The 25234-nt window shown below is 41.1% G+C and overlaps 1 protein-coding gene across 1 annotated transcript in view; it reads left to right on the top strand.

Moving 5' to 3' along the window:
- The window catches only part of LOC122553728 (formin), a 341853-nt gene that overhangs the window by 311031 nt on the left and 5588 nt on the right, over window positions 1-25234 (top strand). The window contains exon 16 of the mRNA XM_043697991.2: window positions 12397-12478. Coding sequence (XP_043553926.2) covers window positions 12397-12478 — 82 coding nt within the window. The remainder of the gene's footprint in view (window positions 1-12396; window positions 12479-25234) is intronic.

A 25234-nucleotide genomic window follows, 5' to 3' on the forward strand; every position in this document is an offset into this window, starting at 1 on the left:
TCCAACTGTTTCTTGATATTATATGTAGTGACTCAAATTGGCTGAGATGTTGGGGACCCCTGGAGGAGGCCAAGATGGATCATTCACTTAGCACGTCTGACTGAAGCTCACTGCAAGTGCTTCAGTCTTATTGTTTGCACTGATGTGCTGGGCTGTTCCATCATTGAAGATGGGGATATTTGTGGAGCCTTCACCTTGAGTGAGTTGTTTAATTAACGATCACCATTCTCGACCGGATGTAGCAGGATGACAGAGCTTAGATCTGATCCACTGATTGTGGGATCACTTAGTTCTGTCTATCATTTGCTGCTTATGCTGTTTGGTAGCTTCACCAGGTTGACACCTCATTTTTAGATACGCCTGGTGCTGCTCCTGGCATGCCCTTTTCTATGCTCTCCATTGAACTAGGGTTTATCCCTGGCTTGATGGCTTCACCTTTGTTGGTTGTGGTTTTCTCACTATAGCATTTTGATTTACTTTTTGCTTTTGGATAAAAATTGCTCATGATTTTGACATTCACGTCTCTTTCAGACATAGCTTTTCTCCTCAAATTGCTACACTCACTTTGAACTTGCACCATCAATGCTCCAATCATTTAACTTTCCTGCTTTCCATCCTGTCACAAACTGTCCTTTTCTTGATTTTTCCATCCTCTCTCTTTCACTTAATTCAAGCCTATTACATCTCTAACTATTTCCCAGCTCTGATGGAAGGTCTGATGGGCAGGAATTTTATTGCAGACTCCCAGTCCTGCCATCACAGTGAAATGTGCTCAGGGAACCACTGATCCCAGGGTATAATCCAGAGGTCGGTGAACAGGTTCCCGTTCAGACGCCATCCAGCACTGGGACATCAACAGTCCCATTGTCAGAGGGCAGCTCGAGAAGGTTCATTGGTCAACAAAATGTGCTCACAGCTCCTGGGTCAGTTTTTTAGAGGGAGGAACTCCATGGAATGGCCAATAGGGGAAGCCCTAAGCCCTCCAGAAATTACAGTGAGCAGAGGGAGATATGATATGAGGTATCACTGGACCCCTGGCTTGCCCCTGCAGGGTGCTTTGATCCATCCATCAGGCTTCACCTACAATACTTGACCATACATCATATCAAATTTCATATTTCTGTAATAGCTGCTTTATTGGGTGACCCTCTGTAAGTGGATTTATATGCTTCCAGCATCCACCACCCCCATCCAAAGGAGCATCCTTCCTGTAATAAGCTAGGGATTAAGAGTTTGCACACACATTATTAATAAGGTATATATAGACTGAAGTGGGCAAGCCCTACATTTCTGTAGTGATGTTGACTCATACCTGGTAAACAAGTCATGGAGTCACACAGCATGGAAATAGATCCTTCAGTCCAATTTTGTCCATACCAATCAAGTTTCCCATACTAAACTAGCACCACCTGCCTGTATTTGGCCCATATGCCTCTAAACGTTTCCTTTCATATACCTGTCTTTTAAATGTTATAACTGTACCTGTATCTACCACTTCCTCTGGCAGTTCATTCCATACGCGAACCACTCTCTGTGTGAAAAAGCTGTCCCTCAGGTCCCTTTTAAACCTTTCTCCTCTCGCCTTAAAAATATGTCTCCTAGTTTTAAACTTCACCACTCTAGGGGAAAAAAAGCTTTGTTATTCACCTCATCTGTGCCCCTTACGATTATATAAACATCTATAAGGTCACCCCTCAACCTCCTAAACTCCAGTGAAAAAGTCCCAGCCTATATAGCCTCTCCTTCTAACTCAAACCCTCAATTCCAGCACCATCCTGGTAAATCTTTTCTGAATCCTCTGCATTTTATTAATATTCTTCTTATAGCAGGAACACCAGAGCTGCACATAGTACTTCAAAAGTAGCCTCACCCACGTCCTGTACAATCTCAACATGTCATCCAACTCCAATACTCAATGCTCTGAACAATGAAGGCAAGCATGCTAAATACCTTCTTAACCACCCTGACTACCTGTGATGAAACTTTCAAAGAACTGTATTCCTGAACCCCTAGGTCTCTCTGTTTGACAATACTACCCAGGACCCTACCACTAATTGTATAAGTCCTGCCCTTGTTCGTTTTACCAAAATGCAATATCTTGCATTTATCACATTCACAATGTTTACATGGCATTTTGAGCCAGTTTATAGAGGGAAGATTTAGCTCAATGTCAATATATTCAGATTTAAATGCAAACGTGCACCTATCTGAAGTTGATATTGAAGATATGCATTAATAGTCAGCATTTGTAGTGAATTCTAATACATTGGTCTGATTCTATTAGACGATTGTAAGAATGCATATAAAGAACAAATGCGCTTCTGAGTAGATCCAGGTTAGTTTTCAGTGATGTGTTCTCTATTTGTAAGTTAAAAAGATATTATACAAGTAAGCTATATTGCCACATGGAACTCCTTACTCTATAGCCCTAATTATTTTCTGACTGCCTCGTGATTCTTTTGATCTGTCGGTTCCATGTACTGCGTGCTCAATTTAACACTTGACTAACAAGTAAGATCAAATAACAAGATTAAGTGGATAATTTTAGTAAACCTGGACTTGTATTTAGTTCGCCATTACTCATAAGTGCACCGGAATACTATCATTAATCACCTTAAATTGAATTCAGAGCACATTTTCATATAATATTTTTTAAGTACCTTGGTCATACTGCTTGTTCAACAGATTCGAGCCCCACACCTGCCTTCAATAAAGATGGATTGCACCAACCAGTTGAATTAACACTCACATTCTAAAAGTCATTCAGTGCTCAGAGACTGAACAGCCGTGGAGTAAAGCAAAACACAGTTAAATGTCTCATAAATATAAACAACAGCTACAGTATTAAATAAAAGGCTATATCACACAATGTCTGCAATTTGAATTTAGATTTGTTAATTTAACATAAACAGTTAATCTTGGATCTTCAAAAAACTGAAGTATGATGCGGGTTTTAACACCAATCTGAAATATAGTAGCATTTTTCTGCTAGTAAGGTACTCGAAGATTGATAGAAAACACGCACCAAGTTTCTGCACTGGACAAGAATTACTATGCATTACAAGAAAGTAGACTTTAGCTCCAGGTAAACACTTATAAACCAGCGGCATATAACACTACTATTTAACGCTTTAATCGTTAACATGACCAACACAGATAGTCAGACCAGGTTAAATAGGTCATAACAGAGGGGAAAGACTCAAAAAACAGATTAGTAGTCTCTGTTCTCAGGTTCTGTTGTTGAGATTATAGTTCTGACTCTTGTACTGATCAGCATGGTGCTCAGTCATCTTTCTCCAGATTCTTCCATTGGTTGGCGAGAAGCTCAAAGTGACTAGTTCATTTATCAAAAGTCTCTGACTTAACAGCTAGAAATAATAGCTTACAACAGCTGTTGCAGGAGTGACAAATTAATTTACTTCAGGTTTAAAGTTAGTTTTGACTGCAGAGAGCCCATTCCTGAACAGGAGTATCACAGGACCACGGAGCTAACTAGGGTTATTTAGCCTATTTGTCTTGGTACTCTCTACCAAGAGCAGCTTCCTGAAGAAGGGCTTATGTCCGAAACGTCGATTCTCCTGCTCCTTGGATGCTGCCCGATCTGCTGCGCTTTTCCAGCAACACATTTTTTAGCTCTGATCTCCAGCATCTGCATTCCTCACTTTCTCCCTTGGTTCTCTATATCTCAAATTAGGTGCAAAGCCACAATTTTAACTTGCCAATGGCTTTATGGGTTTATTTTGTAGTCTTTACACCATTATGAAAGACATATTACTCATGCCTGAATGCTTACAGTAAAGATTGTCCAAGACTGCCTGGATATGTTTGTTTCTCTGCTAATAAGATGAGTAAAAGGTGCAATTGCATCTGCTAATTGAATATTATATTAGCATTGGCTTAATGGCAGGAGAATAGTGGTGGAGAGTTGATTCTCGGACTGGAGGCCTGTCACCGCAATGTTCCATAGGGATTGGTTCTGGATCCTCTTTTGTTTCTCATTTATATAAATGATTTGGATAAGACTATAGAAGGCATGGTTAGTAAGTTTGCGGACAACACCAAAGTTGGTGGTTTAGTAGATAGTGAAGAAGGTTTTCTAAGGGATGGGGGATTTCAAGTCTAGGGGGCACATTTTTAAGGTGAGAGGAGAGAGATTTTAAAAAGACATGAGAGGCAAATCTTTTACACAGAGGGTTTGTGTGTGGAATGAACTTTCTGAGGAAATGGTGGATGTGGGTACAATTACAACGTTTAAAAGACATTTGGATAAGTACATGAATGGGAAAGGTTTGGAGGGATATGGGCGATGAGCAGGCAGGTGGGACTAGTTCAGTTTGGGATGATGTTCAGCACGGACTGGTTAAACCAAAGGGTCGGTTTCTGTGCTGTATGATTCTATGCCTCTGTTAGCCTCAGTATCTGCTTAACACATGCAGTCAATAGCAGCAGAGAAGGCTATCTCCAGTGGGCTTGCTATTTGGTAAATTATTATATATGTGTGTGGTGATAAACTTATTGCTTTAAGAAAAATATTTAAAGCAAAATCAAAAGAGTTACCCACATATCCCATCCTACTGGAAGTCACAAGAAGAGATGTTAACCTTATATTAACAAAGCTTATCCTTTGCATTTGAGTGGAATGTTTTGGTGAATGCAATAAATACACAGATTTCGCTTTTCATTTCACACTCATTTAACTGAATTCAGATGCAAAGTTAAATAACAGAACAGGTTGAAATGACTACTTTCCATGTTGGAAATTCTGTTTATTTCTGTTTCATATTTTCTCCTGTAGGGCAGAAAATTCTCAGACTCCACTTGTGCAATCATTGCATTCATACTTTGACTTCTGATTTTATCTCAACTTTAGCTATCAGTTGGATAAGGATATATTTTTGCTGTATACGTTTGATGTTAGCAGACAATGGCAATCTTGACTTTTGTAGCTTTCAGTCCTTAATGCACTTAAAGAGAGTGCCGAATCACTAAGAATGTGCTATATAGGCAATTGTCAAACTCAATTCAATCCCAGCCAAGATCTCCTTAGTTTTAGAAAAATCCACTTGAAGATGCATTCTAAATTTCAGTTCTTCTCACCATTCTGTCAAGAATCCAATCCCTTCCCCAGTAGCAAAATCTATCAGTTTGTCTGAACTCAACCACCTCAAATATCCTGTTGCATCATCTGGACTTTAGAAGCACAGCAGTTTTATATAAAACCTATAAAACCTTTACACAATTTGAGCTTGTCCTTCCATTTCGTTAATGGTTTGAACTGCTGTTATAGTGACAGCAGAAATTCATCTTCATCATTTCCAACCACTGTGTTTTATATTAAATGTTCACTGTTGAAGTCTGACATTTTTCTCCTAAGTTGCTAAATTTAGCATGAATTGGCAAACAGTACATCATCTGCATTAAATAGGTTCTGTTAAATATCTTCTGAGTTCTAGCCTGAAATTTTTTTCTGTGTTAAACAAAGCAAAAATCAGTATATGAAAACTATGTAACTCAAATATGTTGCAGTATCCATTACACATTTGAAGGTAGATTTTCCAATTTTTCCGCTTGGGTTTATTGAGTGTACAATTTGGAAGGGAGTTCATGCTCCATCTAAAGGAGCCTGCCCTTTTTGGAACCATTAACAGAAGAATAGTTTAGATAAGCTATATCATTAAGTTATTAATTGCCTGCCTGATTTCCTCCAATTTCTATGAACAGCAGATCTAAACAATACAGAAAAGAATAACCTTCCTGATGAAGGGCTTTTGCTCAAAACGTTGATTCTCCTGCTCCTCGGAAGCTGCCTGACCTGCTGTGCTTTTCCAGCACCACATTCTTCAACTCTAATCTCCAGCACCTGCAGTCCTTACTTTCACCTAAAAGAATAATCTTGTCAGCCCAGATCATCCCTTGGCCAGACAGTGATTATTCCAACATAGGTTGGAATTGGCACCCTACTACCCTGGCACCAGCCAATTTGATACCATACCAATCTGATACCATACCAATTTGACATACTACCGTCCCCAACCAGCATCTACTCTCCTGGCATCCTCCACTCCTAACAATCTGGCATCCTATCTTCCAGTACCCTAACATTACACCTAACTTGTGGAGGAGAAGGACTCATGGTATCATTGCCCAGAGACCTAGCAATGTTCTTGGGACCCGGGTTCTTGGGACCCGGGTGGAATTTTAATTCAATAAAAATATCTGGAATTACAAATCTAGTGATGGCTATGAAATCATTGTCGACTGTTGGATAAACCTATCTCGTTCACTAATGTCCTTTACAGAGAAAACTGCTGTCCTTACCTGGTCTGGCCTACATGTGACTCCAGACCCACAGCAATGTGGTTGACTCTTAACTCCTCTCTGAGCAATTAGGGATGGACAATAAATGCTAGACTAGCCAGTGATGCCCACAAACTGTAAATGAGTTTTTTTAAAAAGCCTTATACATGGCAACAGCTGTAAAAGTGGCTGTCAAGACCTTTAAATTCAAAATTCAACAGCTGACTGCTGCAAAAAGGGGGCATGATTTGCCTTTCTCTGACAGCTCTGTGCTACAAAAGAACTGTCAGAATGGTAGCCTGTCTCTGTATTTCTGTGGGAGACCTGAGTGGAATCACCTCTCAGAATCTCCTCTTTTAAAAAAAAAGGGCCAACGTGAAGGGTCTGTGTGAGGTTACCACTCACCAGAAAACCTGACCCAATATATTTAATTTAGTTAATATTATGTTTGGGGTTCCTTTACGATCATTGTGACATTGTAGTGCTTTGTGTGTGTCTGGTGATTCAGAATTCTGAATAAGGTAGTTTTACAGTACTGGGAGTGCTGTCAATGATTAACCAAGCAACCCCGACCTAATGATGGATCCTAGCTTTCTAGTTCTATCACGGATATTTAGGATTCTTCCAACATAGCAATTCGACTGCAACCTGATACTCTGTTGAGATCATGGTGCTAGCTAACAATCACGTGGAATCTCAACAATACTCTCAGCCATGGTATTTGGGGGAGACTTGGGGAGTTGCATTTCTGCAAAACCCCATTTACAAACTTAGGAGTTTCCAAACCTTAGTCCACACCACCGACTATGTTCCCTGGATTAAGCAAGTGGTGTTTTTCTTTACAAGGAGAAATGAAGTAATTTGTAATAGACAAATGGGAATTCTACAAATGTGGATTTATCATATATTCGGTTTGGAGATTTTTAAAGATAGTGGACCAGATTTCACTCTATTAATAGTGGTGAGGTATTTTCTGTTATTACACAGTGGAAGTGACAGTCTGGAGTATATCTGCACAAATGTGGAAATATATATGTTGTCAATACACAATGCCCCTCTATAGATTGTGCTGCTGCAGTCTTTGTCAATGGTCTCCATGTAGAAATCATTATCATTGTGTGAAGTACCCCCTATCTTTAATGAAACAAATATAAGGTTTTGTGCTGCTGCAACTTTGAGTAATTTAAGTAGTTATCACTTGCATGTTTAAAAACTATGAGCAACATTTCTGGACCTGAAAAAAAATTCTTCCATGTGTGAAGTTCCATCCTTTCAAAAGACAATTAATGTTGCAGATTTAAAAGAAAATAAACTAAATTGTTTTATATTTTATTTTACCTCTTCCTCATTCCCATCAATTTGTCTCAATATATATTACGTTTACAAAAGCAAAATATTGTAGATGCTGGAAATCTGAAATAAAAGCAAAAAAAGCTGGAAGTTTTGTGCAGCTCAGGCAACACCCGTGAGAATTGGAAATAATCGTTTGGGTCAATGACCTTCCACCAAACATATTTGCTCTGTGTGCAATAATTTAATGGCAATTTGTACTTCATCTTATTTTACTTGCTGCTTTTCCATCTGCCTAGTCTGTTGAGGCTTCTTCAGCCTGATTTGTTGAAAAATGTCTCTCTGCTTACTCTGTTTGCTAATGACATGGCACCTCTGCAGAGGGCACCAGACTGTATGGGGAACCCAGTTACTGGTAACTCCATTGAGAAATCCAAAATGGAGGCTGAACACAAGGTGAACATTGCATTTCCACAGCTCAATGAAATGCTGGCTGCTAAGTTTCGTGCCCCTGACTGATAAAAAAATATACTTTCACCTGTCAAACATAGTCAGTTTTAATCTGGACATTTACATCTGTTTTCACTTTTGAATCAACTTTGGAAATTTAAACTGGAGAACAAATGCGTTCAAGTGATATTGGAACCAGTAATGGTAAATCATTCCAATGTATGCATTGGAAGAAGGTGGGATTTGCTGACCTACTTAATAAAATTGCTGAAACTTGCAATATGAATGTTTAAATATTCCCTTGATCCACTTCTTGGGGGTGGTGCTTTCGTATTCCAGGTGTACCAAATAGGTGTCCACAGTGCCCATGCACTCTTCTGGAGGAAGCTATTTCAGATGCCATATTGATGAGGGTGATAGTACATGCACAATAGACAGATCATGCCATCTATCAGCATGTTTGGTACCATCGTCACCATTAGCGCATTTCTTGCACCAGCTGAAATTGTCTCTTGATCTGCAAATGGTTTTGGAGGACAACCTTGAGGAATGCTTGGCCTAGAACTGCCAATTTCTTAGTGTGCCATCTCAACATGGGTTGCACCTGCCTGAGGTCGCGAGTTGACAGGTAACAATGAGGGAACGAATGTGAGTGTGAATGTTGTCCAGCTGAGAGTGTACAGTAGGTTCATGTCCCATAGAGTATTCGTCACCACCTTGAATGGGGACCTAACAGGCCTAGTCATCTGTTGGAGGGCAGCTTATTGGATTGCTGTACACCTTTTCAACATCACTGTTCCCAGGTTTGATAGCAGCAGTTGGAACTTAAATAACAAGCTGAGTTTGATACTAAAGTCAATGCAAGTCAAATTGAGTTCTCGGTGGGTATAATGGAAACTGAAACTGTGTCTCAAAAGCAATGAACTCTAGTCTCTTTGCACTGTCCCATGCCAAGTTGGTGCTGAACCCCTCCATGCTCCATGACATTGCATGCAAGCTTTCTAGCAGGTCTCCCATTCCATCAAGCATTTCATTGCACACAGTAAAACACAGCGGATGCTGGAAACCTGAACTAGCAAAAGATGTGAAGCACTCAGTACATAAGGTAATGGGTGCGGTGAGAGAAGCAGTTAAAATTAAAAGCCATTGAACTTTTGTCAGAACAGAGCTAGAGATGTAACAGCTTTCAAGCAAGTGTAGAAGTAAGAAAAAGAGTGAAGAGAACAAAAAGGAAGGTCTGTTACGTTATGGATGGCAGGAGAGATTGATGAACAAGAGATGGTACTGCAAGTCAAAATAAGATTATGATTATTATTAATGTAAATAAACACAAAACAGGTCTTGAGAAGATGCCATTGAGAGTGACAGAATGATCATCTGTATCTCCTCAAGAAAATTAAGACAGCGATAGAAAGGCAAATGTGTGGAAAGGTGCCATGGGAAGAGAGATGTTGGAGGTGATTAAGGAGTTATCAGCCGCTGCTGCTTAGGTCAGATCTCACTCCACTATTCAGAATGCTTCGTGCAAAAGATCAGAGTAACATCTCTCCCTTAACTATGCCAAATTCTTCCCAAATTCCCCAAGATTTGTGCTTCACCAATCTGGACTTTGAAGTACTGGGTCATGAAAGGTACAAGGAGATACTTTTGGTAAGTTATGGTGAGGGAGGAAAGCCAGATGTGCAGATCATCTACAATTTGTAAATCCGCAGAGATGCTGGATGATAAAGTTTTAATTTATTTGGATAACTAAGGTACCCATTTGCAGAGCATTGATACTACTTTAGACATGGCCCTGCAACACCTGGCGAGTGGAAAAATGCAAGTTGGAATTTTTAAAAGTAGCCTTGAATATGCGTAAAAAAATGCATTATAGAACTGTCAAAAGCAACAGCCAAAATGACCTGTCATGACAAACTATTAGAAGTGCCATGAAGAGCTGTCATGAGGCACTGTCAAAAGTGTCAGAAGGACCTGGCAAGTGGAGTCATAGAGCATCTGTCAAGATGAACTTTCGAAATTGTTAAGAGGAATTGTCAATAGGAACAGTTAAAGTGTCAAACGGAACCATCAAAAGCAGCTGACAAACAGCTGTTACGGTTTTTAAATGTTCAACACTTTAACTCTTCAAAGCAAGTTTTTAATTTTAAAAGTCACTCCTTGCTATTTCACTTTGTCTGTTGATATAAGTACCATTACTAGACTGGTACTGCATGACTGACTTCATATTCTTCCATTGTCACAGAAGGATGCCTTCAATGTCACAGTTTGATTGACAGCTACAAATGGTTATAGACTCGTTGAAATGGGACAATGAAACAAATATTTGTTATTGTCAGAGTTTGCATGCTTGAATGAAATGTTTGTTATAAGGAAGGAATATAAAGGTATATTCAAAAGTATGATTTTTTTCAATATGGTGAAGTCTGCAATAAACATTTGGAAATTCATTTTATTTCATCTTTTATGGTTTGTATTATAGGTGTAGAGGCCAAATGGTGGTGGGTGGGGAGAATGGGTTGACATGAGTTGGCACATGGTAGCATGTTGGGTTATAAAGGCCCATACAGGTAGAGAAGGGGAGAACTTGGCATAGGGGTATAAAGGACCATGAGTTTGGAAAACAGATTGGAGGATAACGAGGGGCTCTTTGGGATGGGTTGAGGAGAATAGGTTCACCTGGATGATATAAGGGTCATGGATTATGGACAAGCGATGTGTTGGCCTGGTACAGGTTATGAGAGGTGGCATGCGTTGCATGAATGAGGGCTGAAACCTGCTACACTGGAATGAAAACCCCAACTTCCAGGCTGCTTTCTCCTGAGTTGCATATGCAAAAATGTTCTGACTCTATGCTCCCAAACCGAGTGAAAATTCAGGCCTTTTCCTTTGAACTTTACCTCAATTTAGACCACTTTGTGCTTAATTTATTTTGACCATAAAAATATTTAGTCTTGTAAGTTACAGAATCTGGGTGTTGTCATACTGATGAACCTGCCGCTGTTGTGCTCTTTGAGCCTTCAAGAAGTTCATAAACATTCTTCGAAGTTTTTTTACAAATAAAACCATAAGAATGATTCATCTCAAGAGCATCTTTCGGGTGCATGTTATTCCCTCATGAATATGAGTCAAAGTCAATAGCTTTGCTAATTTCATTTTTGAGACAAGGTCCTTGTTGCAAATTTTCTAAACCAAACTTCTTTGACTAAGTTCTTTGTAACTCATTTCACAAATTGGGAAGTGAGGACTGGAATTATTGTTTGTGTTAATTTAATTACTTATATCATCTTCTGGAGACATTTCAAAGTTTTAAGCGGCGTCACTGTCAGTCATGACTTTTCTTTTAATCTTCCACTATTTGTGGATTGATGAGTGATGAGGCTACTAAGATGTATTCTGTTATTAACATGCATGCAGCTTGCATTGCGTCGTTGGAATTTATACATTCTGTTATTTGTGTACTCAGTTTTGTGAATGTGTTACAGTTTGCAATGCTGCTTAATCATTGTTGATATTTAAAATCATTTTTATTCTGGGTCCTGGTAATCTGTAATTAATCTTCTAGAATGTGAGTAGAGCCAACATTCCCATTTCATGAGAAAGAAGTTTGGCCAAATTGACTCCGTTATCAGTTAGTCAATCTGATATGATCCTGCTGCTGGCAAAGTGCCTTTCTAATTCTGAAGTGTCAAATGAGTGAAGGTTTGAATTCATTGAAATTGTGCTGAGTCTTGGCTGCCAAAGATGGTTATGTTCAACAGAACACAGCAATTGTAGTGAAACATTCCAAGGGTCTTTATTATATTATTGCACTAAGAGTATTGCAGACAGCTGGATTAGATAGTCTATCATATACTTTGTGCCTAAGAGTGTAACTATTCTGCATGTAATGCCTTAATCCTCGTGGGTGCCACATATTCTGGATCAGTTGTAAAATGATAAAACTGCACAAGAATATGTCAGAGAATGAGGAGAATGCAAGAAACAATGTGTGGTGAAGTATCAAGGTATCTTCTCTCCCAATGTGATATTTGTTTACTAATTCCAAATTTCCCGAAGTTTAGTTGAAAAACATGGCTTATGAAAAGTTGAGCTTTGCATTTATCATTTATGAGGGCTGTTTGAGATTCTGAAAGTAATTCTGATTTCCTTTAATGACATGTCTGAATGCATTTGAAAAAAATTTTCTTTCACATTGGAGATAAATGTTCATTATTTGCAGCAAAATCATAATCACAAGCATTGTGTTTGCATTTGCAATGGGACTTTAAACAGTGGAATGAATCATTCCACCATAGCTGATGAAAATATAGACAATAACTTGAAATAAATGATTAGTTTCTTCTGACCTTATTTCAGGTTGAAAGAGGCTCAGCAATCTGTGAAGAAGATAACTTCAGAAAAGAAAGTTGAAACAAAGAAAACAAATCCTAATAGCCTGGTAAGATTGTCATTACTGGTAATCTATGTCAGTGTCCCTAAAACTCCTTGATGCTGATTTAGCATTCAAGTACACTGCTAAAATCTAAATGCATCTAAAACAAATTACATTATCCTACTCATTTTTATGTAAGCATTATATAAACAAGACATTTATGGCAAAGAATTGAGTTGAATTTATATTATAAAACATATTCATTCTTAGCATTTCCTGTGGAAAAGATATTCAGACTTATAGATCGTAGAATCCCGACAATGTGGAAGGAGTACAAACAGACCGCTCTACTCTAAACTTATAACCCTGCATTTCCCATGGCTAACCCTATAACCCTGCATTTCCCACAGCTAACCCCATAACTCTGCATTTCCCATGGCTAATCCACCTAACTTGCTCTGGACACTTTACCCTGACCAATCTACCTAACCTGCACTTTGGACTGTGGGAGGAAACTGGAGCACGCAGAGGAAACCCATACAGTCACTGGGACAATGTGCAAACTCCACACAGACAATTACCCAAAGGTGGAGTCAAACCCAGGTCACTGGTGCTGTGAGGCAGTGGTGCTAACCACTGAGTCATGGTGCCAAAGGGAAGGATTCCAGAGGAGGAAACCAGGCATGAAAGTTTAAATCTGCAGAAAAGTATGAGGCTTTTAAATTGGAACGGAAATAAGTTCTAATGGAGATTTTCAGTAATACAAATGTTTTACCAGGGTAAATGTTGAAACAATTGCTGGATGACAGTTTCTAACAATCTAAGAAATCAGAGCAGGGCTAGACTGTGGACTCCTTCAAGCCTGTTTCGCCATTCGGTAAAATTATGGTTGATCATTGGCCTCACATCCAGCTGCCCACTTACAACACGTACCCTTGAATTTCCTCAGAAGCCAAAACTTTGTCTATCGCAGAGCTAAATATATTCAGTGAGTGATGGAACATCCACAGTCTTCTGTGTTAGAGAAGTCCAAAGATTTACAACCTTCTGACTGAAAAATGCCTCCTCACCTCAATTCTACTAGATCAGCCTCTTATTAAAGAACAAAGAATAAAGAAAATTTACAGCCCAGGAACAGGCCCTTTGGCCCTCCAAGCCTGAGCTGATCCAAATGTACTGTCTAAACCTGTCGGTCAATTCCTAAGCATCTGTATCCCTCTGCTCCCCACCTACCCATGCACCTGTCCAGATGCATCTTAAATGAATCTACTGTGCCTGCCTCCACTACCTCTGCCAGCAAGGCATTCCAAACACCCACCATCCTCTGTGTGAAGTACTTGCCGCGTGTATCCCCCTTAAACCTTCTACCTCTCACCTTGAAAGCGTGACCTCTCATTATTGAGTCCTTCACCCTGGGAAAAAGCTTGTCTCTATCCACCCTGTCTATACCCTTCATGATTTTGTAAACCTCAATCAGGTCTCCCCTCAATCTCCTTTTTTCTAATGAAAATAAACCTAACCTACTCAACCTCTCTTCATAGCTAGTACCTTCCATGCCAGGCAACATCCTCGTAAACCTTCTCTGCACCCTCTCCAAAGCATCCAACATCCTTTTGGTAATGTGGTGACCAGAACTGCAGCTGAACCAATGTCTTGTACAATACCCCGTCCAATGAAGATAAGCATACTATATGCCTTCTTGACCACTCTATCCACCTGTGCAGCAACCTTCAGGTACAATGGACCTGCACTCCCAGATCTCTCTGCCCATCAACTTTTCCTAAGGCTCTTCCGTTCATTGTATAGTTCACTCTAGAATTAGTCTTGCCTAAATGCATCACCTCACATTTGTCTGGATTGAAAACCATCTGCCACTTTTCCGCCCAACTCTCCACTCTATCTATATCTTCCTGTATTCTCTGACAGTTCCTTATGCTTTCTGCTCCTCCACCAATCTTCGTGTCATCTGCAAACTTGCTGATCATACCAACAGTACCCTATCCCAGATCAGTTATGTATATTACAAGCAACAGTGGCCCCAACACTGACCCCTGTGGAACACCACTAGTCACCTTTCTCCATCTTGAGAAACCCCCTTCAACTATTACTCTCTGTCTCCTGTTGCTCAACCAGTTCCTTATCCACCTAGCTAGAACACCCTGCACACCATGTGACTTCACTTTCTCCATTAGTCTACCATGGGGAACCTTATCAAATGCCTTACTAAAGTCCATGTATACGACATCAACCTTTCCTTCATCTATCAACTTGGTCACTTTCTCGAATAACTCTATTAAGTTGGTAAGGCATGATCTCCCCCACACAAACCCATGTTGGTTATCACTGATAAGCCCATTCTTTTCCAAATATAAATAGATCCTATCCCTCAGTACCTTCTCCCACCACTGACGTCAGGCTCACTTGTCTGTAGTTACCCGGAATATCCCTACTACCCTTCTTGTACAGGGGGCCAACATGAGCAACCTTCCAATTCTCCGGTACCTCACCTGTATTTAAGGATGCCACAAAGATATCTGTCAGGGCCCCAGCTATTTCCTCTTTCGCCCCCCTCAGCAACCTGGGATAAATCCCATCTGGTCCTGGGGATTTGTCCACCTTAATAACCTCTAGCCTACCCAACACATCTTCCCTACTTATGTCAATGTGATCCAGACTAATCAAACTTCTATCTCTAATCTCAACATTCATCATGTTCCTCTCCTCAGTGAACACTGATGCAAAGTAATTCTGAAGCTGTAACCCCCAAGTTTTAGATTCCCCAGCCAAGGTAACACCCTCTCATTGTCAGCCCTGTCAACACCTTGTATGTTTCTCTCTCATTCTTCTAAACTCCATTGAGTATAGGCTAAATTTCTGCATTGTCTCATAATAAGACAACCCATTCATCCCAGGAACCAATCTAGTGAATTCTCGCTGTCATACTCCAATTGAAGTGCATCCTTCCCTGTATATGGAAACCAAATCTGCATGGTGTTTCTGCTGTTATCTCACCAATGCCTTGCACAATTACAGCAAGACTTGTGCTTAAGTCTTGTACTTATGTCCCCTTGTACAATTATACCTCACATCCCTCCAAACACTGAAGTTATAAGTTCCACTCCTTATAAAAAATATTCTGCATTTTTATTTTTTCTACTGTTAAAAACTTCGCAAACCCCTATATTTATTTCTCTGACACTTTTATTGTTCAGTCACTAAGGCTGCATAGAGAAAAAGACAGGTTCTCTGTTTCCTCTTCACAGGGTCCTTCCTACCTTACTTATATTGTTGACCAAATTAATACTTCCCTCTCAATCTCTTTGTTTAAGTCATCTAAGTATATGTGTAAATAGTTGAAGCCCTAGCATTGACCCTTGTGGCACACCACCAGTTTAGTTTTGCATGCTACAAGACAAATTGAGGTTTTTTATCAATGTGATTGAGTGTTGCCCCAGTTGAAGACATTGATGTATCTACAGTTTAATCTACATGCATGCCATTGTAAAATACATTACAACACTGCCTACAATCAAAGTAAAATGTCACAGGCTCTAAAGTACTTTGAGATGTTCTGAGCTTGTGAAATGCACACTGTAAATGCTAATCTTTTCAACCATTTTCTTGAAGCAAGCAAGTTTGCAGGATTGTCCTGATAGATGCAGTTGTTACCAAATTAATACTTTACTTTTTGCTTGGACAGTTGCAAGCAATTATTTTGATCTTTTGATGTAATGGAATTATCCAATTTTATCCAATATCTTTGAATTATCTACTACAAATTCCAGACATGGTAAAGTATTCTGTACTCGGAAGTGTTGTTCATTACTGCCTTGGGAATACAAACAACTTTCGTGGCATTGATTTTCTTTGGTTACAGAATGTTCTAGCTAGTTGTAGCCCTTTTCAGATAATCAAGATAAACTGTTAAAAGGTTGGAATTTTGAATTGTTTTGTGTGACTAAATGATAGTAAATGTATCCTCCAGCATTTGAACATGTGGACAGTCTGTACCACAAAGGATTTGGAGCGTTGTATAATCAGTCTCTAGTGGGTATACAAATAAGAAGAGTTAAAAGCAACTTGGAAATTATAGAAAGAATTTCTTATTTTCTAAGGAATGCAATATATGGATTAATTTCAACCTATCTGGTTGTGAAATTGATGCAGGAGTTGGGAGATGTATTATTAAAAGTGAACATTTTCATTTGTTAAGCATTCTGGAACCATGTCTGTCCACATTTTCTGTGCTCGCTGGATTGAGGTGCTCACTGAAAGCAAGGGGATGCCTCATGTCCACATTCAAGTTAGAGATTAATGGTGCAATTAAGGTTTTATCAAAAGCACACAATCTAAAACTTAACCATTGGGTAAAATATGTTGGAATTGACTTGGTACCCTGACTGACATATAATTGTTTCCAAGTACTCTGGTCATAGGGTTTATGTTCAGGATTCAGTTGGGAGGAATTCCCCAATAATTAGCTCCACTATCACACAAAGCATCACAAATGTGTAACTATCCAATTCGACTACCAAGATAGATAATCAGTTTCCTGATGAAGGGCTTATGTCCAAAACGTTGATTCTCCTGTTCCTCGGATGCTGCCTGACCTCCTGCACTTTTCCAGCAACACACTCTTGACTCTGACCTCCAGCATCTGCAGTCCTCACTTTCTCCTGCAAGATAATCAATTTGTATGTCTTAACCGCTGTTCAGGACAAATACAGTTCACACCAGATTTCATCATTGACAGGAAAATAAACAAACTTTTCTTTAACAAATCACAAAAAAAGGATGATTAATCTATTGCTATTTGACTTAAGCTATGTTCCTTTAAAATCCCAAACACATTCATTCATTTGTTCCTTCAGAAACAGGAGAGACAAAAAAGAAGCAGAAGGTTTGACACGAATGCTGTAATTGGAAAAATATAGCAGAGAAAAATAAGTGATGTAGTTCAAGAGACAAGACTGAAGGGTTATTTCTCTCAGTTCTTTCGATTGAAGAAATGATGATACAATGTTGGCTGCAGAATAGTGCTTGAACTTTGATTCAATAGCTGATTGGGAACACCTAGATATTTATATGTGAGTTTTTTTTTCCACTCTCGCAGAGAGAAAATGTGACAGATGCTTCTTGTTTTCAAGCTTCTGGATCTCTCTAGTTTCACTGCACTGTCAGGTCTGTAACAAACTACAGCTGTAACAATCTGAAGGCTGCCATTAAACGGTTTTCAGTAACTCCTGGTGCCACACTGTCTCATAAAGTAACCAAACCAATACTCTGAAAAGTACACGGAAAAATCTTCCCAACAAGAAAAGATGTTTTGCAAACATTTATATCGCATTATTTCCTGTCCTCACCTCATATACATATAGTTTACTATTTGCCCACGCCGCCGAGAGAAAATAGACAGTGACAATTCCCAGTGTTAAATTCACAACAAACACCTGGCAGCTCCAGCCCTTGCTCCTCCAAACCTCCATGTGGTCAGTGATCCCAAACAACTCAGGGTACACTCCATGGGCAGCGGCTGCCTGCATCCTTTGCCTGAGAAAATTGCCATCAGATGTGCACCAGCCTCAACCCATTATTATGGCACATCTTCAACCCACTGTAAACATAGCTATGAACTTATGTACTCTACTTTGCAGCACCTTTCTTTGTAATGCTGTTGCCATGCCATTTTGCACACAGGGTAGACACCCATCTGTTAATGTTAATTTCTCTCTGCACCTTCTTGACTGATTACATTGTATCCTGCACTCTGTTCTGTTACAGGTGCACTTGTATAGTAGGATCTGCCTGTAAAAGCATGTAAGACAACATTTTTCACTGTATGTCAGTACATATGACAGTAATAGAATCAGAGAGTCATAGAGCTGTACAGAATGGAAACAAACCCTTCAGTCCAACTCGTCCATGCTGATCAGATATCCTAAATAAATCTAGTCCCACTTGCCAACATTTGGCCCATATCCCTCTAAACCCTTCCTATTCATATAGCCATCCAGATGCCTTTTGAATGTTGTAATTGTACCAGCCTCCACCACTTCCCTTGGCAGTTCATTCCATACACGCATCCCATTCTGTATGAAAAAGTTGGGCCTAAGGTCCATTTTCAATCTTTCTCCTCTCATCTTAATCCTATGCCCTCTAGTTTTGGACACCCCTACCCTGGGGAAGACCTTGGCTATTCAACCTATCATTGCCTCTCATGATTTTGTAAATCTCTATAAAGTCACCCCTCAGCCTCAGATGCTCCAGGGAAAATAGTTCCAATTTTTTCAGCTTTTCCCTCTCAAACTTTTTCAGCTCAAACCCTCCAATTCTGGCAATATCCTTGTAAATCCTTTCTGAACCCTTTCAAGTTTCCCAACATCCTTCCAATAGCAGGGAGACCAGAATTGCACACAGTGTTCCAAAATTGGCCTAACCAATGCCCTGTACAGCTGCAATATGACCTCCCAATTCCTATACTCAATGCACTGAACAATAAAGGCAAGCGTAGCAAATGCCTTCTTCACTCTCCTGTCTACCTGGGACTCCACTTTCAAGGAACTATGAACCTGCACTCCAAGATCTCTTTGTTTAGCAACGCTCCCTAGGACTTAAATCAAATCAAATCATCTCATTGATTGGAGCAGGATGTTAGCATTCCCTGTGTAATCCCAACTACAAGTGAAGCCTATTACTTTGATCCTTTTTATGTTTGTCCTGTTGTTTAATAGAAGTTAAGGTTAAAACTGACAGGAGCCTTCATGACATCTGAAATTTCATCATACGTGTCTGATAAAGTTTCAGGTTAGTGTAGGTGCTATAGAAAGGATAGCTAATGTTAAGATAGGGTGGGAACATTGTGTGGCACTAAGAATGGCCAACCCCTCTCGCTTCATTCTTGTAGTTGTAACTAAAATGACAGTCACTTACAGAGCTAGTGATGAAAAGCAAACATTATAATGTTTTTCCAATGAAGTTTCACCCATGGCACCTATTTGCTCTCAGAAGTCTAGGTACAGTCCCAGGATCTGCAGTTGGGGTGGATGGAATTGGCATGTTGGCCTTGTAGTTTTGGTTCGGTGACCCCATGAACATTTGTACCTAGACATGCTGGTAGTGTACAGGCTTACCTTCCTCAGCGTAAACTCCCACAGGGTGAGGGATTGCAGGCAGAATGGAGCTGGACAGGTTGAAAACTTCTCTCAGGACACTTCAGGAGATACCTAGGTACTTGCATGTGATTCCTCCTCCCGGGTGTGTCATATTGTCTCCTTGTGTTAACCAGGCAACTGGGGTGAGGTCTTTCATCCACCTCTGTGCCGGGAATGGCTGCAGCAATAGAATCAGTGCACATATCTGCCCCTATATCGAGTGGGGGGAGACAAAAAAGCTGCACATGCTGGAACCCAAAGTAGACAAGCAAGAGACTGGAAGAACAGACCAAGTCAGGCAGCATCAAGAGGTGCAGAAGTCAATGTTTCTGGTGTAACCCTTCTTCAATACTGAGTACACAGAACCTGGATCTCTGTGGCAGCTGCCAACCTGATCTCTGAGGCAGCCAGATGCCCACATGCTGTGATGTGCTGACCACCATGTACTGCCATATCTAATCCAGCTGATTAATGTCCTAAGGTGTCAATATCTGATCTGGTGGAGAGTGCAGGAGACTGCCTTGCCAGTCCTTCCTCTAGGGGATCAGTGACTTCTTCCTCAGAGCTGGAGGAGAAGGGATGTTCTGAGGGGCTGCTCTCTCCATAGCAGAAACCGTGCAAATGCTGCTGATTCCCACAGGAGATAAGAGGGAGTGGGTTGCAAAATAGGCTTAGAAATTCAGTCACGTTCATATTACACTGCCACTGCTGGTGATGGGAGAGTCAGCACTTGACAATGAATCGGACATGATGTGCAGGACACAGAGGTCTCAGGATCATTGCATGAACAGTCTCAGTCCTCTCCCACTAACACAAGGAATACTGGGTAATGAGACCAAACTCAGGCACCCAACACCCTTCTTGGTTCTCGCCATCCTGTTTTCCCCTGGAATGAAACAAAGGGAGAGGTTAAATGAGAGGGAAATGGCTGGGCACAGCCCTTAGTACAGGTGAGAGAAAGGTGGTGAGGCATCCTGAGAGTGCGATTTGGCAGCACAAAGCGAGTTCAGGGTTTGTATTATTGGGCTGGGCGAGCTCAATTAAAGGAAGATGTTGAATTTAATAAAGAGAGTGAAGGACCATGAGCCTTGGTGGGAGGTGGGTCTCCTAGCAAAGATAGAGTTAGTTGTAACTTAAAAGTGAGAAAATGGTGGCACTTACCATTGTGGAGTACACTGAGTCTTTAGCTTTTTTTCCTGCCCTGCTGGGTATTTGTCCAGCCTGAGGACACTGCAATGATCTGGGTCCTCAGATCAGACTGGCAGGTTGTGTGCTGTGGTTTCTTCTGGTGGTCCTGAGGGAAAAGGCTGACCTGCCTCTCCAGCATTCCATCCACCAGGATCTCCAGGTCCCTGTCAGAAAATCAGGCTGCTCCAGGGATCCATACTATACTCTCGAAATGCAGGTTAAAGTCTCACCGTGGCAGTCAATGGAATTTAAAATTAATTCAGATTTTAATTTCAAAACCTGGTATTAAAAGCTAGTCTCAGAAATGTTACATTGAAACTGTCATCATAAAAAGCCATTATGTTACCTTATGCTTTTCAGGGAATAAATATTGTAGTGATTGGAACCAGGATGACCTCGTTGACAATGCGATTGTTTGACTGGGGTTGTTAACTCTGGCCAGTCAGGGAGCCCTAGCTGATTAATAAAACAACAAAAAATTTAATAAATACACAAAGCCAGGAGCTTTAGAATCTCCTCAGTCCCGGCGACTGACTCTGAGCTGGCTGGTCCCTGCCGGTGAACAGTGTACAAGTAAATAAAGGGTGACTTGGTGACAGGATACCAGCCTCTGTGCTTTATTTTAATGGTGACGGGAGAAAACAGTACGTGCCTGAAGAACATTCGCTGGCAACAGTCATCTTGGAGTTGGGGGCATATGCATTTCTGACATCATGCCTTAATTTGGAAGATTAATTTATTGGATTTTGCTTTTTTTTTCCCCGGGCAAATTACATTGGGGCAATGAGTAATCCTTCTAACTGCTTGTGACCCACAGCATTTTCAGTTATAAGGGGCTTAAATTTCCCAGAGTCACTGGACATAGTGCTTAAATGTTTCTCGCAGGTGGGCACATGCCTTAGAAGGGAAAAATGTGTGTTCCGGCTGCCCCAAGTGATCTACTTGGGTTGCAGACTCGACAAAACCGTGTTATACCCATTGGAAAATAAAGATCAAAGGACCCCCTGCCTCCCAAGTCTGTACTGGAGCTTAGGTATTTCCTTGGGTTACTGAATTATGTTGGAAAATTCATACGTAACCTGGCCTCCATCTTGGCACCTTTACACCTGCTATTGAGAAAGGGTCAGCTTTGGAAATGGTCGCAAAGCCAACAAGTACCTTTAGGGAAGTGAAACAGCAGTTATCATCATCGAAGATGTTGATTCACTACGATCTGAAGTGAGAGGTAGAGCTCACTGGTGGCCCAATGCAGAGGAGCCCCAATAATGTAGTTTCCCGGACTTTGGCTGATGCCGAACAGATATATGCCCAGATAGAGAAGGAAGGTTTGGCGGTCATCTTTGGTGTGAGGAAGTTCCACCAGTTCCTTTATGGACAGGAATTTGTCATAGTAACAGATCACAAACCAGTGGGAGGGCTACTGAAGGAAGACAAGACGGTGGATTCAGCAGTAAGTCCTTATTCTCAGTGTGCACCAGTACAAGTTAGAACACCGTCCAGGAAGCCAAGTGGCTAATGTGGATACCTTGAGCCTCCTCCCACTGGCATATACTCCATCGGTGGTACCTCACCTGAAAGAGTCCATTTTTGTTTTAAACTTCCTGGACACCCTTCCTGTCACTGTTGATAATATCCCAACTGTGGACACAAAAAGATTCTGTCCTAGAAAAGCTAAAAGAGCTGGTGGTTATGGGAGAGACAGAATGGCCATTGCAACAAGGATTGAAACCTTCTGGACACAGTGAGACCAGATCACTATAGATGATGACATATTACTGTGGGCAGCGAGGGTGATTGTCCCGAATAAAGGTCACCGCCAGATACTGGCTGAACTCCACCAGGGTCATCCAGGGGTTTCCAAAATGAAGATGCTGGCAAGAAGCTATGTCTGATGGGCAAGGTTGGATGTCAACATAGCTGCATTGGTGGGGTAGTGCCCAGAGTGCTAACAAGGACAAAAGTTGCCACAATCGTGGGAATGGCCGGGAAAACTCTGGACTCGGTTGCATTTTGATTATAAAGGTCCTCTCATGGGCTCAATGTTCCTGGTCATTGTGGACGCCCATTCAGAGCGGTTAGATGTGCATAAAGCTTATTTGGCAAACCAAGGGATGATGATTGAGAAACTGCAAACATTGTTCGCAATACACGGGCTCCCAGAAATTTTGGTCACAGACAATAGGACGTCGTTAACCAGCAGGGAATGCAAGTACTACCTAAACTTGAATGGCATTCAGCACATAAGGACAGCTCCATATCATCCATTGTCCAATAGTTCTAGCAGAAAGATTGGTCCAAACGTTGAATGTAGGCTTAAAGAAGCAGCCTACAGAGTCACTTAATGCCAAACTGTCCTATGGTTGATTAAAGGACCACCCTGCACACAACAAAAGGGATAGTTCCAGCAGAGTTGCTGATAGGGAAATAGCTGTATCAGGTTAAACCTGATATTCCCAGACCCGGCAGGAGGAGGTTGAAGTGACAGCAGTAACACCAATGCCAGTCACATGACTCCTCGAAGTGAGAGAGACAGTTTAATTCAGGGAATGAAGTTTGGTGCTGGAACCATGGAAATGGCCCTGTGTGGGTAACAAGAGGAGGTTGATGCGAGGTCAGGGCCAGTCACTTACAAAGTTCAGGTCGGTGAGGCGGTCCTGAACAAACATGTGGATTACCTGAAAGCTGTTACTTCAGAAACTGGGCAGGAGCAAAACATACCTGGTCCTCAGAACAGCCAGGAGGCCTGGCAGAAACCATAGGTTCTCCCCCTCCCTCTAAGTGCCGAGGAAACCTCCGAGTCCAAGATGGATGCAGTCTTGACATTGTTACTGCCAGGAGAAGGGCAGGGAACCCTCCCCAGATACTCTGGATGCAAGAGATGTGATGCATTCCAGTACACACTGTCTGTGTCAGGATCCGGACCTGGGGCGAAAACGTCATAGGAATAGCTCCAAGAGGAAGACCAGGCCTACATCCCCAGACTTGGGAGTGGAGGGAGAGACGTAGTGATTGGAACCAGTGATTGGTCCTTGTTGACTACGAGCCCCTTGATTGGAGTTGTTAACCCCAGCCAATCAGGAAAGCCCTAGCTGACCGTTTTAGACAGGGGAAAATAAGCACTACCGCTGTTTGGTGGTGGTGGGGTTTACAAAGGAACAACAGTGTAACCAGATTTAGAATCTCCGCAATATATAAAAAAAGGGGATTAGAATCTCCTCAGTTCTGAGGACTGACTTCGAGCTGGCTGGCCACAGCTAGTTTGCTGGGTATTGATAAAGGGTGAGTTGGTGACAGGATACCGGCCTCTGTACGGTTATTTCAAATCTACTCTCCTTTCCTAGTCTGATATATTTTAACTGCAAAAAACACAGCAAATGGTCAGCAAGCTGCTCAATTGTAACAAACTGCAACAAAAACATCAGAACAGAATAATACAGAATGGACCATCTCGGACTTATGTAGGCATCACAAACAAAAATGACACACCCGGCCCTGTCAACCCTGCAAAGTCCACCTCACTACCATTTAGGGGCCTTGTGCGAAAACTACAAGAGCTGTTCCACAACCAAAATCCCAGAAACCACCCACCAACAAAACAAACCCAGCAAATGTAGTAGCATAGTAGTAGCATTTATTTCCCATTTCTAATTGCACTTGAAGAAGTAGTGGTGAGACAGCTTCTTGAACTGTTGCAGTCCATTTAGTTAAGATACATCTACATTACTGTTAGTAGGGGAGTTTCAGGATTTTAACCCAGCAACAGCACACGAACAGTGAAATAGCTCCAAGTCAGGATTTTGTGTGACTTAAATGAGTGCTGTTCCCAAGCATCTAGTGTCCTTGTCCTTCTAGATGGCAGACATTATGAGTTTGCAAGGAGCTGCCGAAGGAGCCTTAGTGAGTTACTACAGTGCATCTTGGATATTATACATATGGTAGTTGCAGTGCTCTGGTGATGGAGCAATTTTTTTTTCTGTGGGGTACACAGGGCTTCTTTCTCTTGATTGTTGTCTAGTTTGTTGACTATTGTTAAAACTGCCTGACAAGTGGAGATGACTCCGTCAACTCCTGACTTGTGCCTTGTAGAAAATGGATGGTGTCTGCGAAGTTGAAAGATGAGTTATTGCAAAATTCCCAGGCTTGACTTGCTCTTATATTCATGATGGTTATGTGACTAGTCTATTTAACCTTTAAGTCAATGGTAGTATGCAATATAATTATGGTGGGATATTCAGTGGTGATCATTCATTGAATGTCAATAGATGGTTAGATTTTCTCTCTTGTAGATGGCACTTCTTTTATGTGAATGTTTCCACCTACTAGCCTGAACATGAGTGGTGTCTGGGCCTTATGGTATGTATGGTAACATCTGTATGGTAATGTGCTTTATGACCTGCATATGGTGCTGAACACTGCCGTCGCCAACAAACATCTCTATGCTGATCTTTCTTACTGGAAACAAGCTTATTGATGAAGCAGCTGG

Source organism: Chiloscyllium plagiosum, unplaced genomic scaffold, assembly GCF_037043375.1.
Source record: "Chiloscyllium plagiosum isolate Xiang-an unplaced genomic scaffold, Cpla_swu_hap1 HiC_scaffold_8, whole genome shotgun sequence".
Taxonomy (NCBI): Eukaryota; Metazoa; Chordata; class Chondrichthyes; order Orectolobiformes; family Hemiscylliidae; genus Chiloscyllium; species Chiloscyllium plagiosum.